Source organism: Diadema antillarum, unplaced genomic scaffold (assembly GCF_040938485.1).
Source record: "Diadema antillarum isolate AM-2024a unplaced genomic scaffold, OU_Dant_1.0 scf00000117, whole genome shotgun sequence".
NCBI lineage: Eukaryota > Metazoa > Echinodermata > Echinoidea > Diadematoida > Diadematidae > Diadema > Diadema antillarum.
The window spans coordinates 392,820-416,927 of NW_027271006.1; the positions used below are offsets into that span (position 1 = coordinate 392,820).

General features: G+C 41.9%; 1 protein-coding gene and 1 pseudogene across 1 annotated transcript in view; one reads left to right on the plus strand and one right to left on the minus strand.

The window, feature by feature from the left end:
- Positions 1–3,458: 3,458 nt before the first annotated feature.
- Positions 3,459–14,869, minus strand: LOC139719957 (uncharacterized protein KIAA1958-like; annotated as a pseudogene).
- A 440-nt stretch (positions 14,870–15,309) lies between these two features.
- Positions 15,310–24,108, plus strand: part of LOC139719952 (uncharacterized) — a 64,425-nt gene continuing 55,626 nt past the window's right edge. Inside the window, exon 1 of the mRNA XM_071631331.1 lies at positions 15,310–16,302. Within this exon, the coding sequence (XP_071487432.1) occupies positions 15,547–16,302 (756 nt within the window). The 5' untranslated portion in view covers positions 15,310–15,546. The remainder of the gene's footprint in view (positions 16,303–24,108) is intronic.

Genomic DNA, 24,108 nt, shown 5'->3' on the forward strand with positions numbered 1-24,108 from the left:
TTCTTGCGTGTATGAGCATGAAACATCATCCCTATGTATGTTGGAAGTGAGGTCTCATGTGCAACACTGTACTTGACACAGGTGTATGATGTTTCTGGGACCTTCTCTGTACTCGATGAACATGAGTGTGCCCTGGTGCGTTTGCATAAAGATTGTTCCTCATCGCTCTGTCCTTCTTTCTTGAGTGCTCTCTTTTTTGCCCTCTGTAGTTTGGTGTTGTTGTACTGGAGCCTGCACGTCTGGTGATATTGTGCACCGTGTTCAACCATCCCAGCTTCAATGCTATGACCATCATTGAGTCTTTCCAAGTGAAATGATCCTGGAAGCTCTCAAAGTTCACTGAATTTGATCAAGTTCTATGCGAGTGAACTTTACCCGCTACCAATGTCTTTCCTCTTTGATTGGTCAGGTTTGGTCAGTGTCGCCATCTTGTCTTCTTGATATACGAGGTATAATTTCCAGTCAGTTGTGGTGAGTTGCGGTGATGTTGATGGTGAAGTTCGCTCAGCATGAGCTAATCTGAACCTCTTTGACAAAAACAAAAAAACAGCACTGTCAGTCTATAGGCATGCATACATCACAATGAACCTGGAATGACACAATGTAACATTTCTGTTATCATCAACGCCACTACAGCTACCACTATAACTACTGCCACCACCACCACCAAAATCAAGTCATTAGATCCTAAGCTATCGACAAATGTAGATCGAGTAGCAGCCATTTTAATCTCCAATATGGCGGCCCATTGGTGAAAATACGCAATGCAGATTGTTACCATTGGATTCCTTGCCCCCCCAAAAAAGAACATACATTTAGACATCAGAATCAAGTCAATAGCAGCATTAGACCCAGAGATGATTGCAAATGTAGATTTTAAATGGCGGCCATTTTGAAATCCAATATGGCGGTCCATTGGCGAAAATGCGCAATGCAGATTGTTACCATTGGATTCCTTGCCCCCAAAAACATACATTTAGACATCAGAATTGAGTCAATAGCAGCATTAGACCCAGAGAAAATTGCAAATGTAGATTTTAAATGGTGGCCATTTTGAAATCCAATATGGTGGCCCATTGGTGGAAATACGCAATGTAAATCATTACCATTGGATTCCTTGCCCCCCAAAACATACATTTAGACACCAGAATCGAGTCATATAGCAGCATAGACCAGAGATAATCGCAAATGTAGATTTCAAATGGCGGCCATTTTGAAATCCAATATGGCGGACCATTGGTGAATATACGCAATGCAGATTGTTACCATATTGGATTCCTTGCCCCCCCCCCCAAAAAAAAACCAAACAAACAAACAAACAAACAAACATACATTTAGACACCAGAATCGAGTCAATAGCACCATTAGACCCAGAGATAGTCGCAAATGTAGATTTCAAATGGCGGCCATTTTGAAATCCAATATGGCGGACATAAAGAGAGAATTCCAAGTGGCCCAATATCTGAAAATATTTTTGCAATATGTTAATGTACATTTGTGCCAAATTTGGTGCTTGTATCACAAAATGCACAAAAGGTTTGCTAAGCTGCCCCACTAGTTGTGCATCGACGACGTACTCTCCGCCAAGACTTGCTCATTAGCATATTCACCATGCAGAGTCACACTTTTTCAACCAAAATGTACGAGCTTATTTGATGATTTTAAAGTTTGTTTTTGGTGAAAGTAGTTCATTGGAGGTACCAACAACAACATATTTTTTTTTTAAATTTCGTGAGGACTGTGTCCCTTTAAAGGTGTATTGATGGTATCCATGTAAAACATTCAAAAGGTATGAACATCTTATAGGTTTGACATTTATTATGTGCAAGGTATTATGGCTGCATTAATGAGAAACCTATTAATTGTACATGTAACATGTTTAGTGTTATGGTATATACAGTTGTACATATAAGAGTCATGTGTAAACATATGTGTGTGTATGTCTGTGTGTGCGTGTGTGTGTGTGTGTGTGTATATGTGTGTGTGTGTGGGGGGGGGGTGGGTGTGTGTGTGGTCAATTTATGCATGCAAACTACCCTGGGTCCCAGTGTATAACGGGTAGTTTGCAGGCAATAACCCTTGTTGCGCGTAAAGGAGTCTGCGCCAAGATACTACATGCACTAACTGGCACTGTCTGTCAGCCTGTTGGGAGACGCTACAGTACAGGGCCTATGGGACAGTGTAGTCTTGGCGCAGACTCCTTGACCAAAATTAAGGTTTTATGCCTGCAAACAAGCGGTCTGGCAACCCCTTTCCCGACCAGATATTTTGTCAGTTTTTATATTTTGATTATGTACACCCATAGGACATTCATATAGGCCAAATTTGGTCCATGGGCTCCATGGGGTAAATTACACCCGCCGGAGGGCCTTTTCGGGGGGTCCCTGGGGGCCGAACCCGCCCTCAGGGACCAGGCTGACGGGCATTTTTTTAATGAGGAGGGTGGCCCCAGCAACTCTGAGGGGTCAAACCTTTTGGGCTTGATGGGGTAAATTGACCAGCAGCCAGCTCTCAGACTATCAAATTTTGCACAATTCTTCGGCTTACTAGTATACCTGCTCTACTACTAGTACATGTACCGGTACTGTAGTTGTAAGCATGCATCGGCCTAGACAGAAAGATCCGTCTGTCCGGAGGACTCTTTTTATATTTTGCCATTAACGCTGGAGGGGATCCGTGAAGCCAGACGCAGTCTCCGCGGAACATTCCCCGACGGACAGATACAGACCGATCTTTCGGTCAAGCATCGGCCTGGACGCCACTCCACCGTACTCACTAAAGTCTTCCATCCTGAGGTGTACCTCTTTGACTGTGGATTATCTATGGTGTGACAAACAGTATTCCACATAATTAGTGTCTTTGATAATATACAAATAGTGAATGGTCACGAGTACAATGGTACGAGATTTCGCACGAGGTGAAAGATAGAGGCGCTCTATTCAACGAGGCGAAGCCGAGTTGAATAGAGCGCCTCATCTTTCACCGAGTGCGAAATCTCGTTCCATTGCACGAGTAAAGACCATACACTATTTGTTTTATACAACGTCCAAGTAGATCTTTGTTTTTGGTTGGAGGATTGTTGGGTAGGTCTAAGTAACAGTTAGGCCTAGAAGAATATGTATGAAAAATATAGCCATACTTACATGTGGATCCACTGCGGTTCTCTTTCTGGCTTGTGCAATCAATGTACATGTAGGTAGATACAGGTCAGTAGTTCAAAACCAACGGAATGTCTGAATCAAAGTGTTGAAAGTTTAATCTTGAAACTCATTTACACTTGCAGTAAAGCCTCAACGCTCGTCGTAATTCAGTTGAAGAAAGAGTCAAAGTTCCAACACATTTTTCTCAATTCTTAACGCTATTAAAGAGTTGAAATGTCAAACACAAACACATACGTCACGTGCACAATAGCACTCAGCAGTCCATAGAACTTTAGGTCTAACTCTCTAGTTCTGTTCCTACTTGTTGTGAAAGGTAACTGGACCATGGAAGTGGAAGTGTTGCACCGAGGAGGTTGACGTGGCACTTTGGATATTGAAATTTGATTCGCTCAAAATTAACTGTTCTTGGGAATCTGTAAGAAGGCTATCCAACCCCTCCAACACATTTTCATTTGATTGTACCTCAGGCTCAGCTGGCTTTGGAGCATTTTCACTCATTTCGTTAGCTAGCGCTTTACTCATAAGCTTCTTCTTTTTGTCACTTGTACGCGAATAGTGCTTCAGAGACGATTCCGAACGATGTCCAGTGACTGACATGATGTGTCGATTCGGAAAGCCAGCTTCATCCAGCACTGTGCATGTTGTTGCCCTCAAACTGTGGTTTGTGTACACTTGCGAACACCCAGCCTTTTCAGAGATCTCTCTCATCTTATTTCCTATTGTGTTAATCCCTAACGGTGCATTCATGTACCACGGAGAACCGTCCGTTGGCGCCTTGGCTTTTGGACGTTGCCACATGCACTTTTCAGCCGGGTTCAAAACTTCTTTCAAAGCAAGAAACGATCGGACTGGACATCGGCTTGAACCAGGAATTTCGTACATATGACCGCTACATGCCTCGTCCTCACATTCACGTCTTGATTTAGTCATAGTATCACGACGGGTAATGTAACGCAAGTTCTGTTCATCAACCTCTAGATCGAAGTCTGAAATCGACGTACTACGCAGATTCTCTCTCCCACGGTTAGCAAAATATGTCATAACGTCAATAAAGACTTTATTCTGAAGACCAATCGGGGTTGTTGTATCAAGTGAATCAATGATCTTCGTCATGTCTTCTATGCACTCACCGCTTTCTTGTGCTTTACGGCTCCTTTCCCACTCTGCTTGAGTTTAACCATCATAGTGTAGGTATTATGGTACGGGCCTATGAGGTAATACCTAACAATTACTCACCGAGTGGCTAACGGGACGACAGGGCTGAAGTAAGGTACCACCAGCAGGAATGGTAGCCGACCGTACGACAGTAGTGTATGGACTGTAGAAAACACCAGGGCACCAGTAGAGGTGAACAGTGTCCTTGAAATGGGTATTGCACTTCCCGAAATGATATTAAATGATATGGACTAACTCCGAATGCACTTTGGGTGTCCGAAGACGACAGTGTCCCATATAAATATGTACAAAATATCCAGCGGCAGCGTGGAGTATCCTCCGAGTGCCGCGGCTAGCACAAGCGAGGGTAGAGTCGATCCACCGCTGGAGCGCTGGATAGAAGAACTGCGCGGTCCCTGGTTGTGGCAGAGTCTGCACACCACAGACAGCTCGCTAGCAGGGCCGAAGCAGCGATGTGACGGGACGCGGATCGCGTTGAATGTAGCGATGTAAAGATCCCCAGGTTGGAGTGCAGCCTGAAGAAAGGGCGAGCCGCGATGTGAAAAGCAGCGAATGCCGCGAAGTGTAAAATCCGAGGAAGTGTGATATTCCGTATGATGGAGTATACCCTAATCCGTATGAAATGACCGTCCACGGCGCGAGGTATCGTCAGCGCGAGAAGACGTGGGAAGTACAGTATGCGGACGTGAGTGACTTCAACGATTAGAACGTGCTCTCGGGATGAAAGCTAATCGTGAAGTGAGGAAGCGTGGAAAATGAAACAGCGTGATCGGAGAAAACGTGTCACGGACAGGAGCTTTGAGAGTGGTAATTGGCTGATGAAGATGTGCAGCTCGCCACTAATTGGTGGTCCGTGTCCATGACAGCAAAACAAGAGGTGTGTTTATGAAAATCCGACTACCCAGGTCGAAATTCCCATAGAAACCAGTAGAAACCAGTAGAGACCTTCTACTGGTTTCTAATGGTTTCCGGATTTGAGTGGTTTCTATGGGAATTTCCAGAGGGTTCCAGTAGGATTCCCATAGAGACCATTAGATTCAACTGGTCAAAAGACCAGAACAAACCAATAAAAACCAGTAGAGTCTACTGGTTTTCAAATGGAGTGTTAAATTCAAAGTTAGACCAGTAGAATCCAGAAGAAATCAGTACTGTTTAATGGTTTCAAGTGGAGAGGGAAACCTGTAGAGAACAGTACAAACCAGAAGAGTCGACTGGTTTCAAAACTGGGTTGAAAAAAGACAAGTCAGACCAGTAGAAACCAATACAAACCAGCATTTTTTTTTATGCATGTTAAGACATTACTTGTTAACCAGTAAAAACCAACAGGTACCCGTGCAGCCTACTGGTTTGAAGATGGCTTTAAAAGAAGGGAAAACCAGTATGAACCAGTACAGACCAGTCACTTTTCTGCATGTATAAACAAGAATTAAATCAAACCAGTAGAAACCAACAGGTACCAGTAGTAATGGCTGGAAGAGGGTCATACAATTGTGATGAAGTAATACCAGCATAAACCAATAGAAACCAGAATATTCTACTGGCTTAAAATGGGGGTGTCGAAATATCAAGTCAAACCAGTGGTAACCAGTACAAACCAGTCAATCTCCTATACATGTAGAAACAAATAAGTCAAACCAGTAGAAACCAACAGGTACCTGTAGAAGTCTACTGGTTTGAAGAGGGTTGTAGAAGTGTGAAGTTATACCAGTAGAAACCGACAGAAACCAGTAGAATCCACTGGCTTTAAAGTGGGGTGTCAAAATATCAAGTGAAACCAGCGGAAACCAGTACAAACCAGTCAATCTCCTATACATGTAAAACAAATAAGTCAAACCAGTAGAAACCAACAGGTACCTGTAGATAGTCTACTGGTTCGAAGAGAGTTGTAGAAGTGTGAAGTTATACCAGTAGAAACCGACAGAAACCAGTAGATTCCACTGGCTTGAAATGGGGTGTCAAAATATTAAGTCAAACCAGTGGTAACCAGTACAAACCAGTCAATCTCCTATACATGTAAAACAAATAAGTCAAACCAGTAGAAACCAACAGGTACCTGTAGATAGTCTACTGGTTTGAAGAGGGTTGTAGAAGTGTGAAGTTATACCAGTAGAAACCGACAGAAACCAGTAGATTCCACTGGCTTGAAATGGGTGTCAAAATATTAAGTCAAACCAGTGGTAACCAGTACAAACCAGTCAATCTCCTATACATGGAAAAACAAATAAGTCAAACCAGTAGAAACCAGCAGGTACCTGTAGATAGTCTACTGGTTTGAAGAGGGTTGTAGAAGTGTGAAGTTATACCAGTAGAAACCGACAGAAACCAGTAGTTTCCACTGGCTTGAAATGGGCCGGGTGTCAAAATATTAAGTCAAACCAGTGGTAACCAGTACAAACCAGTCAATCTCCTATACATGGAAAATCAAATAACCAGTAGAAACCAACAGGTACTGTAGATAGTCTACTGGTAAGAAGAGGATTAGTAGAAGTGTGAAGTTATACCAGTAGAAAGTGACAGAAACCAGTAGATTCCACTAGCTTAAAATGGGGTGTCGAAATATCATGTCAAACCAGTGGTAACCAGTACAAACCAGTCATCTCCTATACATGTAAAAACAAACAAGTCAAACCAGTAGAAACCAACAGGTACCTGTAGATAGTCTACTGGTTTGAAGAGGGTTGTAGAAGTGTGGAGTTATACCAGTAGAAACCGACAGAAACCAGTAGATTCCACTGGCTTGAAATGGGATGTAAAAATATCAAGTCAAACCAGCGGAAACCAACGAGTACCTGTGGAGTCTACTGGTTTGAAGAGGGTTGTAAACTTGTGAAGTAATACTAGTAGAAACCGACAGAAATCAGTAGATTCTACTGGTTTAAAATGGGGTGTCAAAATACTTCTAACAAGTCAAACCAGTAGAAACCAACCGAGTGCCTGCAGAAACCAATAGAAACCGGTGGATTCTACTGGAAGTTGTCAAACAACAGAACGTCGTTACAATGAACAACTTTTACGGAAAATTTTGTTAATTTTGTTATCATGTGGATATTAACAATTGCAAAAAAAAATAAAAATATAAGTCATATATTTTGAAATAAAATTATACTTATGTAATTGTTATAACCTAATTGTCTTTAAACTCGTTATGCTCATCAATAAATCCCTGGGTCTCAAACGGCAACATGACGTCATACTACCGCGCAGCTAGCCGTTATGCAAACGAGCTACTTTTGGCGGGCAGCGCAATCCGCCGTCCGCTCCCCAGCCCTGCGCTGGCTGGCTGGCCGGCCGGCCGCCACCGCATTCATATTTGAGCTGTACGTCGGTACTGCGCTGTCATACACACATCAACGCACCCATCGCAATCTGTTCAACTCTGTCATCCAGCAGCCAATTATACCGAGAAAACTCCACTTACGATTGCATTTGTGTTTCGGAATGAGAATCTTCAATGAGCTCAGGAATCTAAGGTTTAGTTAGCGGTAAACATTGACGTTTTATTTCATTTGAGAGTGACTTTGATGTCGAGTTGCTTCCAGGCCGTATTCAACCATAGTTGATCATACTAGGTGACGATCGGAATCGAAGCCGTACGTTTGAACGCTACGTTTTTTTTCAGTGTACTAGTACGCCCTACGGTATGTTTCAGAAATGTCGTACACCATACTACATGTATGTTCAAACGATTTGAAATGTGCAAGCTAGTGACATCGTGAAAATTGACGAAACAATCCACTGTGAATCCAAACTGTATCTGGTACTACCGTTGTGGTGGTGGTACGTGTCGGAGACTGACAATGCCCGATAATGGACTGTGAGACACTGGAACAGCTACAGCCACCAGTACGCAGTAGGTTCACTGATATGCATAGCCATGCTGTACTCGTCTGCAGTGCAAGTGTATGAGGAACCCGACTGAGACAAACCGAGCACCAGTGTTGGCCAGTTAGTGAGTGTTTTGCCTTAGACCTCTTGTTAGCCTAGATTTAAAGTATTATTAACGCTAACTACAAAGTTGGATTTAAGTTAGCTCTTTATCACTCAATATCAGTTTGTGTGCCATGATGGAAACATTCTGTTTGCCACATTAGACACCAACAAAATAGTGATGATTTGAGAATACATGTACATTCAGTTTTTCTCATCTAACCGAAACATTCTGTTTGCCACATTAGACACCAACAAAATAGTGATGATTTGAGAATACATGTACAGCTATGTATTTAACTTGTAGATTTATGTTGAATCGTATTTTGGACATGCAGTGAGCAAAGTTGTAGAAAAAAATGCCAAGCTTTGCTTTCATGTGTGTGTGTAAATTGTATGACAAATCTGTGACCATTTAAGCGTACAAAAAGCCAGTATATTATAACAACAGTTCATAGGGAACACCGCTTGCTAGTCAATCACCAAGTAAAATACAGGCTATACAGTATGTACCGGTTACCCGGTACATTGTAAGTGAGAGAAATGGAATTGCCAGAAACACCGTCTACCCTGTGCTAGTGATTTATCAATCGGTGGGGGCGGGTTTGTGCATTGAGCAGAATATGTGAAGTTAACTATAACACGCCCTTGACAGAGTCAGGCGTGGAAACGTAACATATGTTGTACATTAATCATACATGTATGTATAAAGAGTTCAAACTGAAACACTAGTTGACCATAATGATATGATTGTTGAATGTTGATCTCCAATGAAGAAGAAATATGTGCTGATTTTTTAAACAAATGTTCTCAATTTGGCAAGATTTACGTACAACGTGTAGTACAATATATCACTTTAACATCAAACATTGAAAATTGATTGATTACTCAAAGTTCTCTTTCTGTTTGTTTTATCTTTAAGTATTAGGAGACGATGTAGACTAGAGGAAGCCAGCTAAGATCGACTTGCGGAGCTCCGCTATGCCACGTACCTGGTATTTTGACTGCCACGAGTGGGCCCTACATCTTCCCTTGCCTTCTTCAGAGAATGATGACCTCACTGAGAGTTTGGGCCTTCAGCATTTTGAAATCGTCATACAAGCACCAGATGGGCCCAACCAGGGAGGCCTGGCCAAATATTTGCTCTTACAAAAAGTGTATGTTGTCAGCTTGTCATTTCAGGAAAATTTCAAGATATTTTCACACTAGTGAAAGAATTATGTGAGCGAAAGAAATGTAAAACTGAGAGAACCATCATATTCAGCCAGACTCATCATCATCAGTGCAGAGATTTGTTAGCTACAATGTACTTTAAAGATTGACTGGAGGAAAAGGAGTGTCACTATGTCCTGTGTTATTCCATCACTGGTGACAGCTTAAATGAGGAAATACTTGAACAGTACCGTAATGTACAATGTACAAGTTTAGTACATACATGTATGTCAGAACCAGATGACTGGGCTTGGGTGATCTTCTGTGCTACAGTGTATCTTTACATTCATGATGGGTACAAGTATAAACTGCAAGAAAGTCAGCATATACTTAGTTCATGTACAGTATTTTATCATTTTGCACAAGAGAGTTGCTGTGCTGGTCGAGGAGGGGAAGATTCCTGCGCTGTACTGATGGCAAAGGATTAGGTGAGGACTAACTTGGACAATAACACAGTATAGCTGTACTTGCTATCGGATAAAAAGACTAACGGGTGTGAGCTTGAAGTGCAAAACCTGCCGCGTCCATGCTGTGTTGTTTGTGCTCAAAGTTGTGTAATTGAATCATGCAACGGTGGACATTGTATTTTTTTCTTTTTTATTTTAAATGGTCAAATGGGTAATGTTCAGTTTGATGCATTTTGTTTCTTTTTTTTTAAATTAAATTAGTGTAACCTTGCAACTTGCAGACCTGCCAGTTTGCAAATGATAATGATTTTATCAGGTCCCAGGTGAAGACTCTTGACTTATTGTGAAAAATCTATGACTACTATTAGACATTAAACCTCACAGATTGTGCATACCACTTTCCAGCTGACAGAACAAGGACCTATTATAGAAAGAAACTAGCCCAACCAAATGCTGTGTGCAGCAAAGGGACAGGGCTGTGTATAATTACAATATAGTAAGAAAGGTGATATGCACTCAAACAGGTAATTACAGGTGAATCGTGGTATTTAGGTCCTTGACATAATGAGGTTCTCTTATGTTTTTGAAAGGCTGTTAACTAACATAAAATGAGCTGCCAAGCATGCGTGAGCATTTTGGTAATTGAAATCTATTCTGTAAACTTACATTCAGATGTGACTATGAATTTGTTTATTTGTTTATTTTCCTCTTCTTTTTTTTTTTTACTCATTGCCTCTTACCTACAATATCCAATCCCATTTTGGTGCCGCTTTTTTTAACTCTATCTATGATCGATGCTGTTAGTGTTATCTGTGTATGTACCGTAGATGTATGTACCTGGATGATGCCAGCAAGACAGCATGGTTTATTTTACATACATAATTATGAATATCTATTCTTTGCCAACCACGAATGCTGTATTTTGTTTTGTCAAGTGAAGTTTTGTTTGTCATGCCATCAGTTTAATATCTTTATTATTAAGTTTGTTTGTGTACGTATGAGTTTTGCATCCTTTCAGATGAAAATTTTCTATGATTAGGGTAATCATCTTTAAGTTATCGCTTTAATGGAAAGTGCTCAATGACAGGAATGTAAACCTTGTATTTTTGATGTAATACAAATTTACATGTTTTTTTTTTTTTCAAATACCTGTCGAGGCCTTATTTGTCTTTCAAAAACAAAAATTCCTGTCACATAATCAGTTGAACGAATTTGTTAACTGAAATAAAAATTCTTTGGCTTGGCAAAACAACATGGTGAAAAAAAAGTAATCTGAATAATGAATACTTTGAAATGTAATGTACTCATGTAATATGATTATCATCCATTGACCTGTAATAAAATTTCCTCAACTTAAGACTGTATTTACTCCAGACTTACAGTGTGTGATAGAAGTCTCATGTTTTGATTAATGTATGCATACAAATGCAGTGTGAATTTGTGTGGCATGTGTTGTGTACATGTATGCATTCTTAATTTTGAACATTCAGGTATGTCTCATTCAGTCGAAAATTGGTTAGTACTGTACATTAGTTGATGTCTGGTGGCACCATTACAAATAGGTTTTTTGTTTGTTTGTTTGTTTTTGCTGATTTGAAGAAGAATTTGTACTACTAGTGCACATCCATTATATTGGACATGGTTCTATGGAAACTTTTTTGCAATGTATCAAAAAAGTAAAAAATCAGGTCCTTAAATTACAATTGTACCTGTATTTACAACTGTACTACATTTACAATGTTCTTTCTTGCATTGTTGAGCTGTAACAACATTTTAATGTAACAGAAAGAAAACTGTCGGTCCTGAAGATGTCGTTATAATGGGAGTCACTTGAAGTGCAAGTTCTTCTTCCAAATGCATTGGTACATGCTGTTACTGGTTCAGTAGGAATTTCTTCTGGTTTCTACTGGGGCCAGTACAACATCTACTGGTATTCTGTTGGTTTCTTCTGGTTTCAGTAAGGAATCTACTGGCATTCTTCTGGTTCCAGTAGAAATTCCTACTGGTTTCTACTGGTTCCAGTAAGAAATCCTGCTGGTTTCTACTGGTTCCAGTAAGAAATCCTGCTGGTTTCTACTGGTTCCAGAAGAAATCCTGCTGGTTTCTACTGGTTCCAGTAAGAAATCCTGCTGGTTTCTACTGGTTCCAGTAGGAAATCATGCTGGTTTCTACTGGTTCCAGTAAGAAATTCAGCTGGTTTCTACTGGTTCCAGAAAGAAATCTTGCTGGTTTCTACTGGTTCCAGTAAGAAATCCTGCTGGTTTCTACTGGTTCCAGTAAGAAATCCTGCTGGTTTCTACTGGTTCCGGGAAGAAATCCTGCTGGTTTCTACTGGTTTTCTACTGGTTTTGTTAAGATTTCTACTGGTTTTGTTGAGATTTCTACTGGTTCCAGTAAGAAATCCTGCTGGTTTCTACTGGTTTTGTTGAGATTTCTACTGGTTTTGTTGAGATTTCTACTGGTTCCAGTAAAAAAATCCTGCTGGTTTCTACCGGTTTTCTACTGGTTTTGTTAAGATTTCTACTGGTTTTGTTGAGATTTCTACTGGTTTTGTTGAGATTTCTACTGGTTTTGGTGAGATTTCTACTGGTTCCAGTAAAAAAATCCTGCTGGTTTCTACTGGTTTTCTACTGGTTTTGTTAAGATTTCTACTGGTTTTGTTGAGATTTCTACTGGTTTCATTGAGAGTTTTCATTGGTCTTCACTGGATTCTACTGGTTTAAATCAAGCATTTCTACTGGTTTCTACTGGTTCCAATAAGAATTCTTACTGGTCTGCTACTGGTTCCAGTACAAATTTCCTACTGGTTTTCTACTGGTTTTATTTCACTTTCCATATTGAAACCAGTAGAAAATCGGTCTCCACTGAACCCGTACAAACCAGTAGAATTCTACTGGTTTTAGCTCTACTGGTTTCTATGGGAATTTCGACCTGGGTACTGTTGGAATGTGAAATACGCGTACCTCGGCACGATGACAAAGGCGAAGAATGTAATGCGCACCTGTCGTGTGCCGGCGCACGAGGAAAGTTCGCGTGGATGTTGACAGAATGCTACTGTCAAAGCTCCTGTCCGTGACTCGTCAGGGGCTCGTCGCCGCTGATCTCTGGCTGGGGCTGAGTCGTTTTCGTGGTGCGGTGGGAGTGGTCGGGGTTTTTCGCCTCGAGCAGGGTGAGCAGCACTGCCGGGCGTCGTCGCCAAACTTCCAGTGGAAGTAGCACTCACTGCCAGCGTGTCGGATTTGGGAAGGGGTTCGCTTCCGCGGCGCACTGCGCGGCCCGCCTCCATGGCCGCGGTTGCCGCCTCTGGACCGCTGACGAGGACGAGGACGGTATTTCCGTTGCGAACGTCGTGACGTTCGCTGCAACCGTCGTTCGTCCATGCGTGCTACCAGTATGAACAGCTGCTCTGTTAGCAGCAGAACCTGCGCCGTGAGGTTCGCTATTACGTCCGCCGGGGGGCTGGTGGTAGCCATTGTATTCGTCGTAGTGAAGGGTGAGGATGTAATGAGACGTGAAGTTGGCCCTATACAGATCACGTCGGGGTCACCAATGTAGGTATTATGGTACGGGCCTATGAGGTAATACCTAACAATTACTCACCGAGTGGCTAACGGGACGACAGGGCTGAAGTAAGGTACCACCAGCAGGAATGGTAGCCGACCGTACGACAGTAGTGTATGGACTGTAGAAAACACCAGGGCACCAGTAGAGGTGAACAGTGTCCTTGAAATGGGTATTGCACTTCCCGAAATGATATTAAATGATATGGACTAACTCCGAATGCACTTTGGGTGTCCGAAGACGACAGTGTCCCATATAAATATGTACAAAATATCCAGCGGCAGCGTGGAGTATCCTCCGAGTGCCGCGGCTAGCACAAGCGAGGGTAGAGTCGATCCACCGCTGGAGCGCTGGATAGAAGAACTGCGCGGTCCCTGGTTGTGGCAGAGTCTGCACACCACAGACAGCTCGCTAGCAGGGCCGAAGCAGCGATGTGACGGGACGCGGATCGCGTTGAATGTAGCGATGTAAAGATCCCCAGGTTGGAGTGCAGCCTGAAGAAAGGGCGAGCCGCGATGTGAAAAGCAGCGAATGCCGCGAAGTGTAAAATCCGAGGAAGTGTGATATTCCGTATGATGGAGTATACCCTAATCCGTATGAAATGACCGTCCACGGCGCGAGGTATCGTCAGCGCGAGAAGACGTGGGAAGTACAGTATGCGGACGTGAGTGACTTCAACGATTAGAACGTGCTCTCGGGATGAAAGCTAATCGTGAAGTGAGGAAGCGTGGAAAATGAAACAGCGTGATCGGAGAAAACGTGTCACGGACAGGAGCTTTGAGAGTGGTAATTGGCTGATGAAGATGTGCAGCTCGCCACTAATTGGTGGTCCGTGTCCATGACAGCAAAACAAGAGGTGTGTTTATGAAAATCCGACTACTGTTGGAATGTGAAATACGCGTACCTCGGCACGATGACAAAGGCGAAGAATGTAATGCGCACCTGTCGTGTGCCGGCGCACGAGGAAAGTTCGCGTGGATGTTGACAGAATGCTACTGTCAGACAGCATAATTGACGGCAGCCAGACAGTAAAAAATACAGAAATATTGGAAACCGCTACAATAGCTTTGTAAGTCTTGTCACTCTCTTTAAACATGTCACTATTACAAATGTCTATGTCTTTGGTGGCCTGAAAGTGACGATGAAGTCCATATCGAATTGCGTGCATAGACTTCTTCGTGTACAGATCTCCATTGTTTCTCCGTAACCCACCATAAAAACGAGACAGAAACTTATCGAGTTCTGCATTACCGTATTAGCCTTGTACTGTAGCCAATAAGACGTTCCAGCACATTCAGCAAACGCTTCCAGACGATGCACAGCAAACTGTATTTGTTTTTTTGTGTTCGTTGAGTCCGCAGCATCAACCAATTCCGCAAGTTCGTCGTCATTTAGCAAAACGAAACTAGGTTGAACCGCCGCCATTTCTGACGGCCCCCTTGATGTTTACAAATAAACAAGATTGTGTCGTCTGCGATTAAATTATTGCAGCTCAGTTACATCTAGAAGCTTCGCTAGCGCTCATACACGTCAACACACGTACACACTAGCACTACGTAGGCAAGGCCTACATACGCGCATGCATGTACCGCACACGTACACTGCGCTAGTTACATGCATTCTCAATACACAGTACATGCAGTGCCGAACCGTGGAATAGAACGAAAAAATCGAACCAAGTTGCACGCAAAAATAGAACCAAAATTGCACGGCGCGCTGAATGGAGTGCTTATTGAATATCACGTCACCAACAATCCTCCAATCAAATTACAAGGATCTACTTGGACGTTGTATAAAACGATCTTTTGTACATTTAGAACATCTATCTCGTATTCGAGTCTACCGCCGACCATGGCATGCATCGCACCAGCAACCTCAACCCGTACCGATCGCGAACGGGGCCCCGCTCCGGTGTTACCCTTCCGCCAGCTACTGTGAGCGACTACAACACGCAGTGCACTGCCCTCCCTACTGTCGACCGTGTGAGAAGCTGAAATCAGTATGACGAGTGAGGATCTAAGGAATAGGTAGGCGAATAAGAATTTAGGATAGCAAAGAGACGGCGGACCGCGGACGACACCACACGATAACAAAAATAAAAAATGGCTTACTACGATCCGACAAAGTGTGTTATGTGCATGAACCCCTTTGAAAAAACCTCCCGTGGTTATAGAAGGACAAGATTAAGTCTTATGACGACTCCAGGAACAGCGTTTCATCTCTGTGGGCGAACAGTATATCTGGATAATTTCATTTGCCACCACTGTAGGAAGATCTTCAACAAAAAGACGATCAGAAAAGGCTGGGGACATAAGAAAAGAGAGAAGGATTTCAGAATTCTTCCGTCAGAGTATAGACCTCGACCTAGTAGTAAAAAAGCCTCTCCAACAGTGAGAGCTCTACCACAAGCTGAAAGATCAAAAACAAATCCAACTGTATCTTCTCGGTTAACACACAGCTCATCAAAATTGCCTAAGCCAAGTACCGCGACTGGCACTACTACTAGGCATGGAGAATCTACTTTGTTGCCAGGTGGAGGTGAAAGTACATCTAGAAATGGGTCTGTAAAAAATATCAGAAATGATGAAGCGATGGAGACAGAGTCAAAGATGGATGTGGGAAGGGACGTTGCGGGTGACATGACCAGCACAGATCAGGAGGATGACATGGAAGAAACGGAGCTTGAACACAACGAAGAAATGGCGGCCCAAGGAGACAGGAGAGAATGTCCACTCAAAAGAGCTATCTCTTATTTTGCTGAATATCAATACCTCAGGGGAATACGGGCCCTTTTAAAAGTGTCACCCAAAGTAAAAGAGGCTGTCATCGTTGTGTTTGGGGACATTATCAGAAATGAGGTAGGGGGTCTAATTTACTTATTAACGGGGTCATCCCACAAGACAGACACCCATGAGTCATAGTATACAGCTCTCACACAACTAGTCCTTCACTCAGGACAACCCATGACTGAGTTCAACACTGTAGACCAGGTACAATTGTAAAAGCAGCCTGTGAGACCAACGCTACAAAGTTGTTGATATGTTGTATAGAGTTCTATCTAGTCAGAGGTAAAAGCAGCCTGCAACTTCGACAGATATTGTACAGCCTACTACAGGTTGTGCAACAAAACGGGGTTTATCTTTAGTGTGCTAGGGCCAAGGGCCTTAGTGTTGAAATCACGAGCTGCATGACTCATGGGCTGTATAAAACTAGTGCAGTGGGCCATATGAATGATCCATGGGTGTCGGTCTTGTGACGTACACCCTGATTAACAAGACTAATCAAAGTTCAAAAAGTAAAATTTTACTGTGGTGGTGGTAGCAGGCGTGCCGGAAGCAGTTTTGGATTGGGGGGGGGGGGGGGGGGGCAAACATTGGAGGGGGCTCAAGATTAGACCATGCATATGTTACACAATATACACATACACACACACACACACACGCACACACATCTATTATATATATATATATATATATATATATATGATTTTATATATATATATATATATATATATATATGTAAAGTGGCGTACGGTGGGTCGAAACATGGGGGGAACCATATTTTAGACGGTCTGTATGCTTGTGCGTGTGTGCGTGAGCAATAATGGGACTACAATACATTACGGAATGTGATACATTCAACAACGCAGTCATTGAGGAACATTGTAAGTTTTCCTTACATGGATTATGGAATGACGGTGTGAAACGATCGACAAATTATATACTGTCAGCAAGAGAAGGTGAATGGCATAACGATAAAATGCGAGCGAGCGAAGCGAGCGAGCTTGAAAATTTTGATATTCTACAGTTCCAAAACTGGAGTTTTAATTGTAGCTATATATTTCGCTTTGGAAATAAATGGGGGCGCATCGGGCGCAACTGCTGGCAATTATTGGCAGCAACATTAGGAGAATGGCATAACGATTCAATGCGAGCGAGCGAAGCGAGCAAGCTTGAAAATTTTGACATTCTACAGTCCCCAAACTGGGATTTGTAGCTATATCTTTCACTTTGGAAATTAATGGGGCGGTGCATCGGGCGCAACTGCTGCCAATTACTGGCAGCAACATTAGGAGAGTGGCATAACGATTCAATGCGAGCGAGCTTGAGAATTTTGACATTTTATAGTTCAAAAACTCCCGTTTGTGGCTATATCTTTCGCTTTGGAAATTAAGGGGGGGGGGGCATCGGGCGCAACTGCTGGCAATTACTGGCAGCAACGTTAGGAGAGTGGCATAACGATTCAATGCGAGCGAGCGAAGCGAGCGAGCTTGACAATTTTGATATGTTACAGTCCAAAAACTCCCGTTTGTAACTATACCTTTCGCTTTGGAAATTAAGGGGGGGGGGGGACATCGGGCGCAACTGCTAGCAATTACTGGCAGCAACAGGAGAGTGGCATAACGATTCAATGCGAGCGAGCGAAGCGAGCGAGCTTGAGAATTTTTACATTTTACAGTCCCAAAACTCCCGTTTGTAGCTATATTTATCTTTCGCTTTGGAAATTAAGGGGTGGGGGCATCGGGCGGAACTACTGGCAATTACTGTCAGCAACATTAGGAGAATGGCATAACGATTCAATGCGAGCGAGCGAAGCGAGCGAGCTTGAAAATTTTGACATTCTAGAGTCCAACAACTGCCGTCGTAGCTATGTTTTTCGCTTTAGAAATTAAGGGGGAGGCGCACCGGGCTCAACTGCTGGATGCGAGCGAGCGAAGCGAGCGAGCTTGAAAATTTTGACATTTTACAGTCCGAAAGCTGCCGTTTGTAGCCATATTTTTTCCCTTTTATTCATATATATATACAAATTCATTTTATTTTCTTTGTTTATTCATTTATTTTTATTATTATTATTTTTTTTTTTTGGGGGGGGGGGCTTTTTTGGGGGGCAAAAATGCGTTTTGCCCCCCCCCCACTTTTTGGATTGGGGGGGCGGCCGCCCCCCCTGCCCCCCCACTTCCGGCGCCTATGGGTGGTAGACAACCTTCTATCAATGATATAGGCCCGGCGATACAGTGCAATTGTCGCTGGGTTAGGCACATGGCGACAGTGTTCGGTTGTATTCGGTCCACCTGAGCAGGCAAGAGACGAACCCTGCAAATGCGCATGCAACTTCTTTATGCAGCAAGAAAACTGATACATCGGACTGTGTATGCTACCAGTATGTATTTTACTTGGGTTGCAAGTCACAGTGATCTTGATTTTCTTTTCCCAGCATAACTGTGCGCCAAATGATACAGAAGAAATATTTTGGAACACAATATGGAAACTACATGTAAAGTCCTACCAAAGTTTCATTTTTGGGCTATGAAGGAAAACGTGAAAAAATAGCACTTGTTAAGAGACCAACATTTTCTTTAAATGGCTTCTGAGGTGAGATATTACCATTGTCCTGCAACACTTCCCCAGCTGTTTACTTCGTGAGTTTACATGTCTAAATATTTTCCTTTCCAGTTCAGTTGACCTCAGGGAGGAAGGAAGAAGAGCACTGCTGGTTCATTCTATTTCTTCGAAGGGAAAATCTAAATTTTGTTTATTTCTATTATCTTTCATAACAATTTTAATATTGGACATGATGTTTACTGTATTGTCATTTTCAACTTTTCCTCTGTACAAAAGGAATTGTCCAAAGAAATGGATTCTCTATAAATGTGTCATACTGAAAACACAGCAGACTGTTCTTCATGTGTACAGCCTAGAAATGGAAATCATCACAACTGTGCTGGGAGGTGCCATCAATGACAACATCGAAGGTCTTAGTGACAATCCATTTGAAATGATAACAGGCAACTTTGTCATTACTGAATTTTATTGCAAAGGGAAAATCCTGCTGGAACAACTTTTTTTCTTTGGTAGGAATTTTGATATTGTATTTCAACCGCAAACTCCCAAATATGTCGTGGCTTGTCAAGGTAATGAACAGGATTTCTCAATATCTTAATATCCTCAATTTCTCACTTTTACAGGGATGCCAAGTTCAAAAAAATTTTATGAGTGAGATTTTCATGACTCGGCATCTCGGCATGCAAATGTGCGCGCGAGCGAGGGTGTGGGAGGTTTTTTTCCCCCCTGTGGCCTCCCAGTATGGAGCTTTTTCAATTTTTAGCTCTTAATGATGCGATCAGGTGCATACTTAAGTGACTATTTTTTTTCTTATTTTGAAGGACAAAAGGGAAATATACCTTCAATTGCAACTATCACTTTAATCTTTTGAGCTATGCTCATTATTATATTATAGACCCAAGTTGCAGACTTCGCCCGATGCATGAGAAAAATGGGTGCCATGCGTGAGATCGTGAATGGCCCCTAAATGCTTGCGTCTCACGCAGAGACTTGGTAGCTCTGCTTTTACTATAAACCACATACATGTAGTTCTGTGGTTGAAATGCTAAAAACACAAATTTGTGTGAATGAGAAATATTACATGTAATTTTTATGCCTTTGCTGCAAAGTGTGGCCAGAGGCATCATGTTTTTTTTTTGTTGTCTGTCCATCTGTCTGTCCTAACATCTGCTTGTCCTTCTTTCCGTGACCAATTTTGATAACAGCGTAAAAAAAAAAAAAAAAAAAAAAAAAAAATGGGGTACATGTACCACTTTGGTATCCTAATAAAACTTGGCAAATTTATAAGTATGAGGGGGCAAAGTTGTACAATGTACAACTTTTGGGTGCACATGCCCAAGGTTAAAGGACAAGTTCACCTTCATTATACATGTGGATTGTGTGAATGCAGCATTATTAGTAAAACACATCAGTGAAAGTTTGGAGAAAATCGGACAATCTGTTCGAAAGTTATGAATTTTTAAAGTATCTGCGCAGTCACTGCTGGATGAGAAGACTACTACAGTGTATGATGTCATATGCGTACAACGATATAAAGAAAATAAAAAGAATTTCACAAAACCTCACATTTTGAATAAAGTGCACATTTCTTTGACTTGTTGCTGACATACATGTTGTATGTTAAGGGTACTCAGTAATATTATTCCACCTGCCTTCTGAGCTACAGAGAGAGAAGTCAAGTGTTCTTTTGTTATGTGAGAAAAGTGAAAATATGTTGAATCTTCTTTATTCTTTCTTTATATGTATCGTTATACACATGTGACTTCGCAAGCTATAGTACGGGTAGTGTTCTCATCCAGCCTTGAGTGAGCAGAAACTTCATAACTTTTGAACAGATTGTCTGATTTTCCTCCAACTCACACTGATGTGTTCTACTAATATTGCTGCATTCACTCAACCTACTGTACATGTCTATGAAGGTGAACTTGTCCTTTAAAGGTCAAGGTCAAATGCTCAAAATTTAGCCATTTCCTCCATTATTATCTGTGTATCGCCTGAAGGTATTTTCTTGAAACCAAGTACATGTAGAGTATACCAAATTCTCTGACTCTAGAGAGAGTTTTGGGTCATGACTTCTATAGGGTCCAGTGAACATTATCAATTTTTTTTTTCTCTCCATATCTTGAAAATGGTTCAAGGCATCTTCATTTATGCGTACTGACTGGCAGTGGTAATCTAGGGAAATTGGGGGTCATGGGGTCAAAGGTCAGGGTTCTGTATAGATTGATCATATGGGTGATTGGTTACTAATACTATACACACTTGCTCCATATATCGTATGTCAGGAGTAGTAAAATCAGTTGTACAAACGTGTACACGAGACAACACACACACCTACAACACACACACACACACACACACACACACGTTTCTAAGTTTCTAACAAAGATAGTAGAGATAACAAGATATGAAGGCGCGCGATAAAAATGGACACAAAATGACTGACCCTACATGACGATACAAAAGAGATCTAAGTACAAACTGGTACATATCGAAACATTCATTTCCAAAATTAAGGGCATTATTTTGAAGAACGAGATTTTAAAGTACCGGTAATTTTATAAGGATTATTTTGTGGAGGTAAAAATTTGGCAACAACCTGATCTCACAATCAAAACGCTTAATAAACAACATTATAAAATGGGTTCAAGAATGTAGCCAATTGGAAGCGCTGAAATGAGTCACGTGTGCTTGTATTAATTCTCACTAACATGCACGGCCTGACGTCACAATGATTGCACTAGCAGTGCGCACTCAATCAGTTGTTACAAGTGCGTCGCGCGCTACTATACGCGCTGTCAATCCTGTAAAACAACTTCTATTTCAGGCTGCCGGCCGGCCTTTATTGTGTGCATAACATAACGTACAGTACTTATATGTGCGGGATTTCCGAGTGCGACGTGCGTAAATGTTTGGGACGAACATCTTCAGACATCTTGATCCACAAAGGTACCTTACGTGAAAAATGCTGACGCACTCTATCCTGTGCATCATTTCAACATCTGCAAAGACAGCACGTCTCGGGCAAAGACACTCATCACCTGAGACGCGCTGTCCCTGAAGCCGCTGCTGCTACAGTATTGATATCAAGCGTCAAGGCAGCGCGTCTCAGGTGATGTGCGTATACGCTTGAGGACCGTGCACTTTCCATTTGTTTTCCTGTCTTATTAGCTAGCATCTTTGGTTTCTAATCTCGTTTAGGACAGAATTTTCAAATCTTTTTAAGATACCGGTAATAAGAATACCACTACCTTTGGAAATGAATGATGTTTCCAGGTGTTCCGAGTTTGTATGGTAGGTGTTCAACACACCAACCGGGTCCATATCAATCGACCGCGCACTATAATGGCATTGCGCGTACAGAAAGAAAATGTACGCATGGGACTACGCGCAATGGTGTTTGATTCTTCACTGGGCTACGCTACAATACCGAGTAAAATGAGGCGAAAACAAATAAGTATTCCCTCTAAATAAACGAAATTTAGCAAAATCGAATAAGATTTATCATGTAACTACATATAACTAGGCCTACCTTTGCTGACTCCTCGTTACTAGTAGATGTAGAGTATCCTTCCGTAATAAATTTGACGATTTTGACCGCAAAATTGTCACCGCCGCTTGTACGATAGTGCATACACGTTACACATACACATGACATAATTATTTTCTCGCCTGCTATGACCGTACGAGTTGAAGCAGAAACGAGAAATGAATGTGAAAAAAGAAACCGACTCATCTAATTTATTTCAATTACGATGAAAAGTTTCCTAATGAAAATCAATTCAAATTCATCAAACAGTCCTTCACATTCAGTTCAAAAGTAATATCGAGGGATTGAAAATATATTCAAATATTATTCGGTGAAAATGACGGCTAGAAAAAAACAGTGGCCTGTCGAAAAAAACGCATTTAAGTGCCCTTTATACGTATTGTCAGGGTGGTTGGTTGAAATGAACAGGGCAACTGAGTGCGGAAAAAATGACACCCCACACGTCCGAAGCCACCATCTAGAGCGCGTACCTCAGATCGCATTTTCAGTGCGCGCTTGTGAATCCGGAGTATTTTCTCCACACGTGAGTAAAATTTCAGGCAAATTGTGAGATTTTTCACGTTTCTATTGATAGAAAAACGTTAGGTGGCCGGTATTATGAACACCCAACCATACTTTAAATAGCTCTCTTTTGTATCGTCATGTAGGGTAGCCATTTTATGTCCATTAATTGTTATCGAGCGCCTTCCTATCTTGTTATCTCTACTATCTTTGGACAGAATGTAGTGACAGGGGCACTTAGTCGTGCATATTCGCGAGATGATATCACAGGGTTATGAAAAAAAAAGAAAAAAGGAACTTTGCGCTCGTGATATGCGCTTCGCGCACATCAAGTTGGAGTCTCCCGTTTTCTAGTGGTTTCAGGCGGGAGAATCTCCAGATCAGAAGGTGCTTAGGGTTGGAGTCTCTGTAACGGCGCCCTCTACACTACCGGGACTATGCCCCTTTAATGGATGAGGGAAGCAGAGCCTTCTATTCAAGGCTCTGAAGGAAGCGTTAAAAGTATTTTTGTGGTCGTTGTGTGGCGAGGTAGGATGTTCACAACCAGCATACCTTACACCTTGTGCCCTGATCATGGCGATTTTCTGCAATTTATATACTAAGTAAGCCCAACTTATGTAAAGATCAGTAATCCAGCAACAACGGAGATGATGAAGAGCAAAGCAATCCTGTATCGCGCTGTGTTCGACGCATGCACTGCGCCGTTATCGATGTGCCAAGTAATCACATGCAGTTGCCGTGCTCATGTGAGCTTAACTCGCGCAAAGATGAGGTAATGTTATTTTTTACAAAAAAAATCATTACAAATCAGTAAAGTGGAAAATTGCCACCTTTGGCAGTGTTTGACATTGCTTGCGGACAGGAGCTTCTGCAGGCTATGAAGAAGTTGAATGAATCAGGGTTTTTGTATTTTTAATGAATTTTTATTGATATATGAGGTAATTTGCTATTTTTATCGTTTTTGAGAGTGACTGGATGAGTCTCGTATGGAGGCTCTTAACTTTTTTTAGAGCTGGAAAACATCCCAGAATATGTTGTTTGCTTGAAAGCAGAGAAAATTTCCCTTCATCTGCTTCAATTTTAAAAAATTCTATGATTCGATCATTTTTTTTATGATTTATGGAATATGCTGCATTTAAAGGACAAGTTCACCTTCATAAACATAAGGATTGAGAAAATGCATCAATATAAGTAGAACACATTAGTGAAAGTTTGAGGAGAATTGGACAATCGATGCAAAAGTGATGAATTTTTAAAATTTTTGTGTTGGA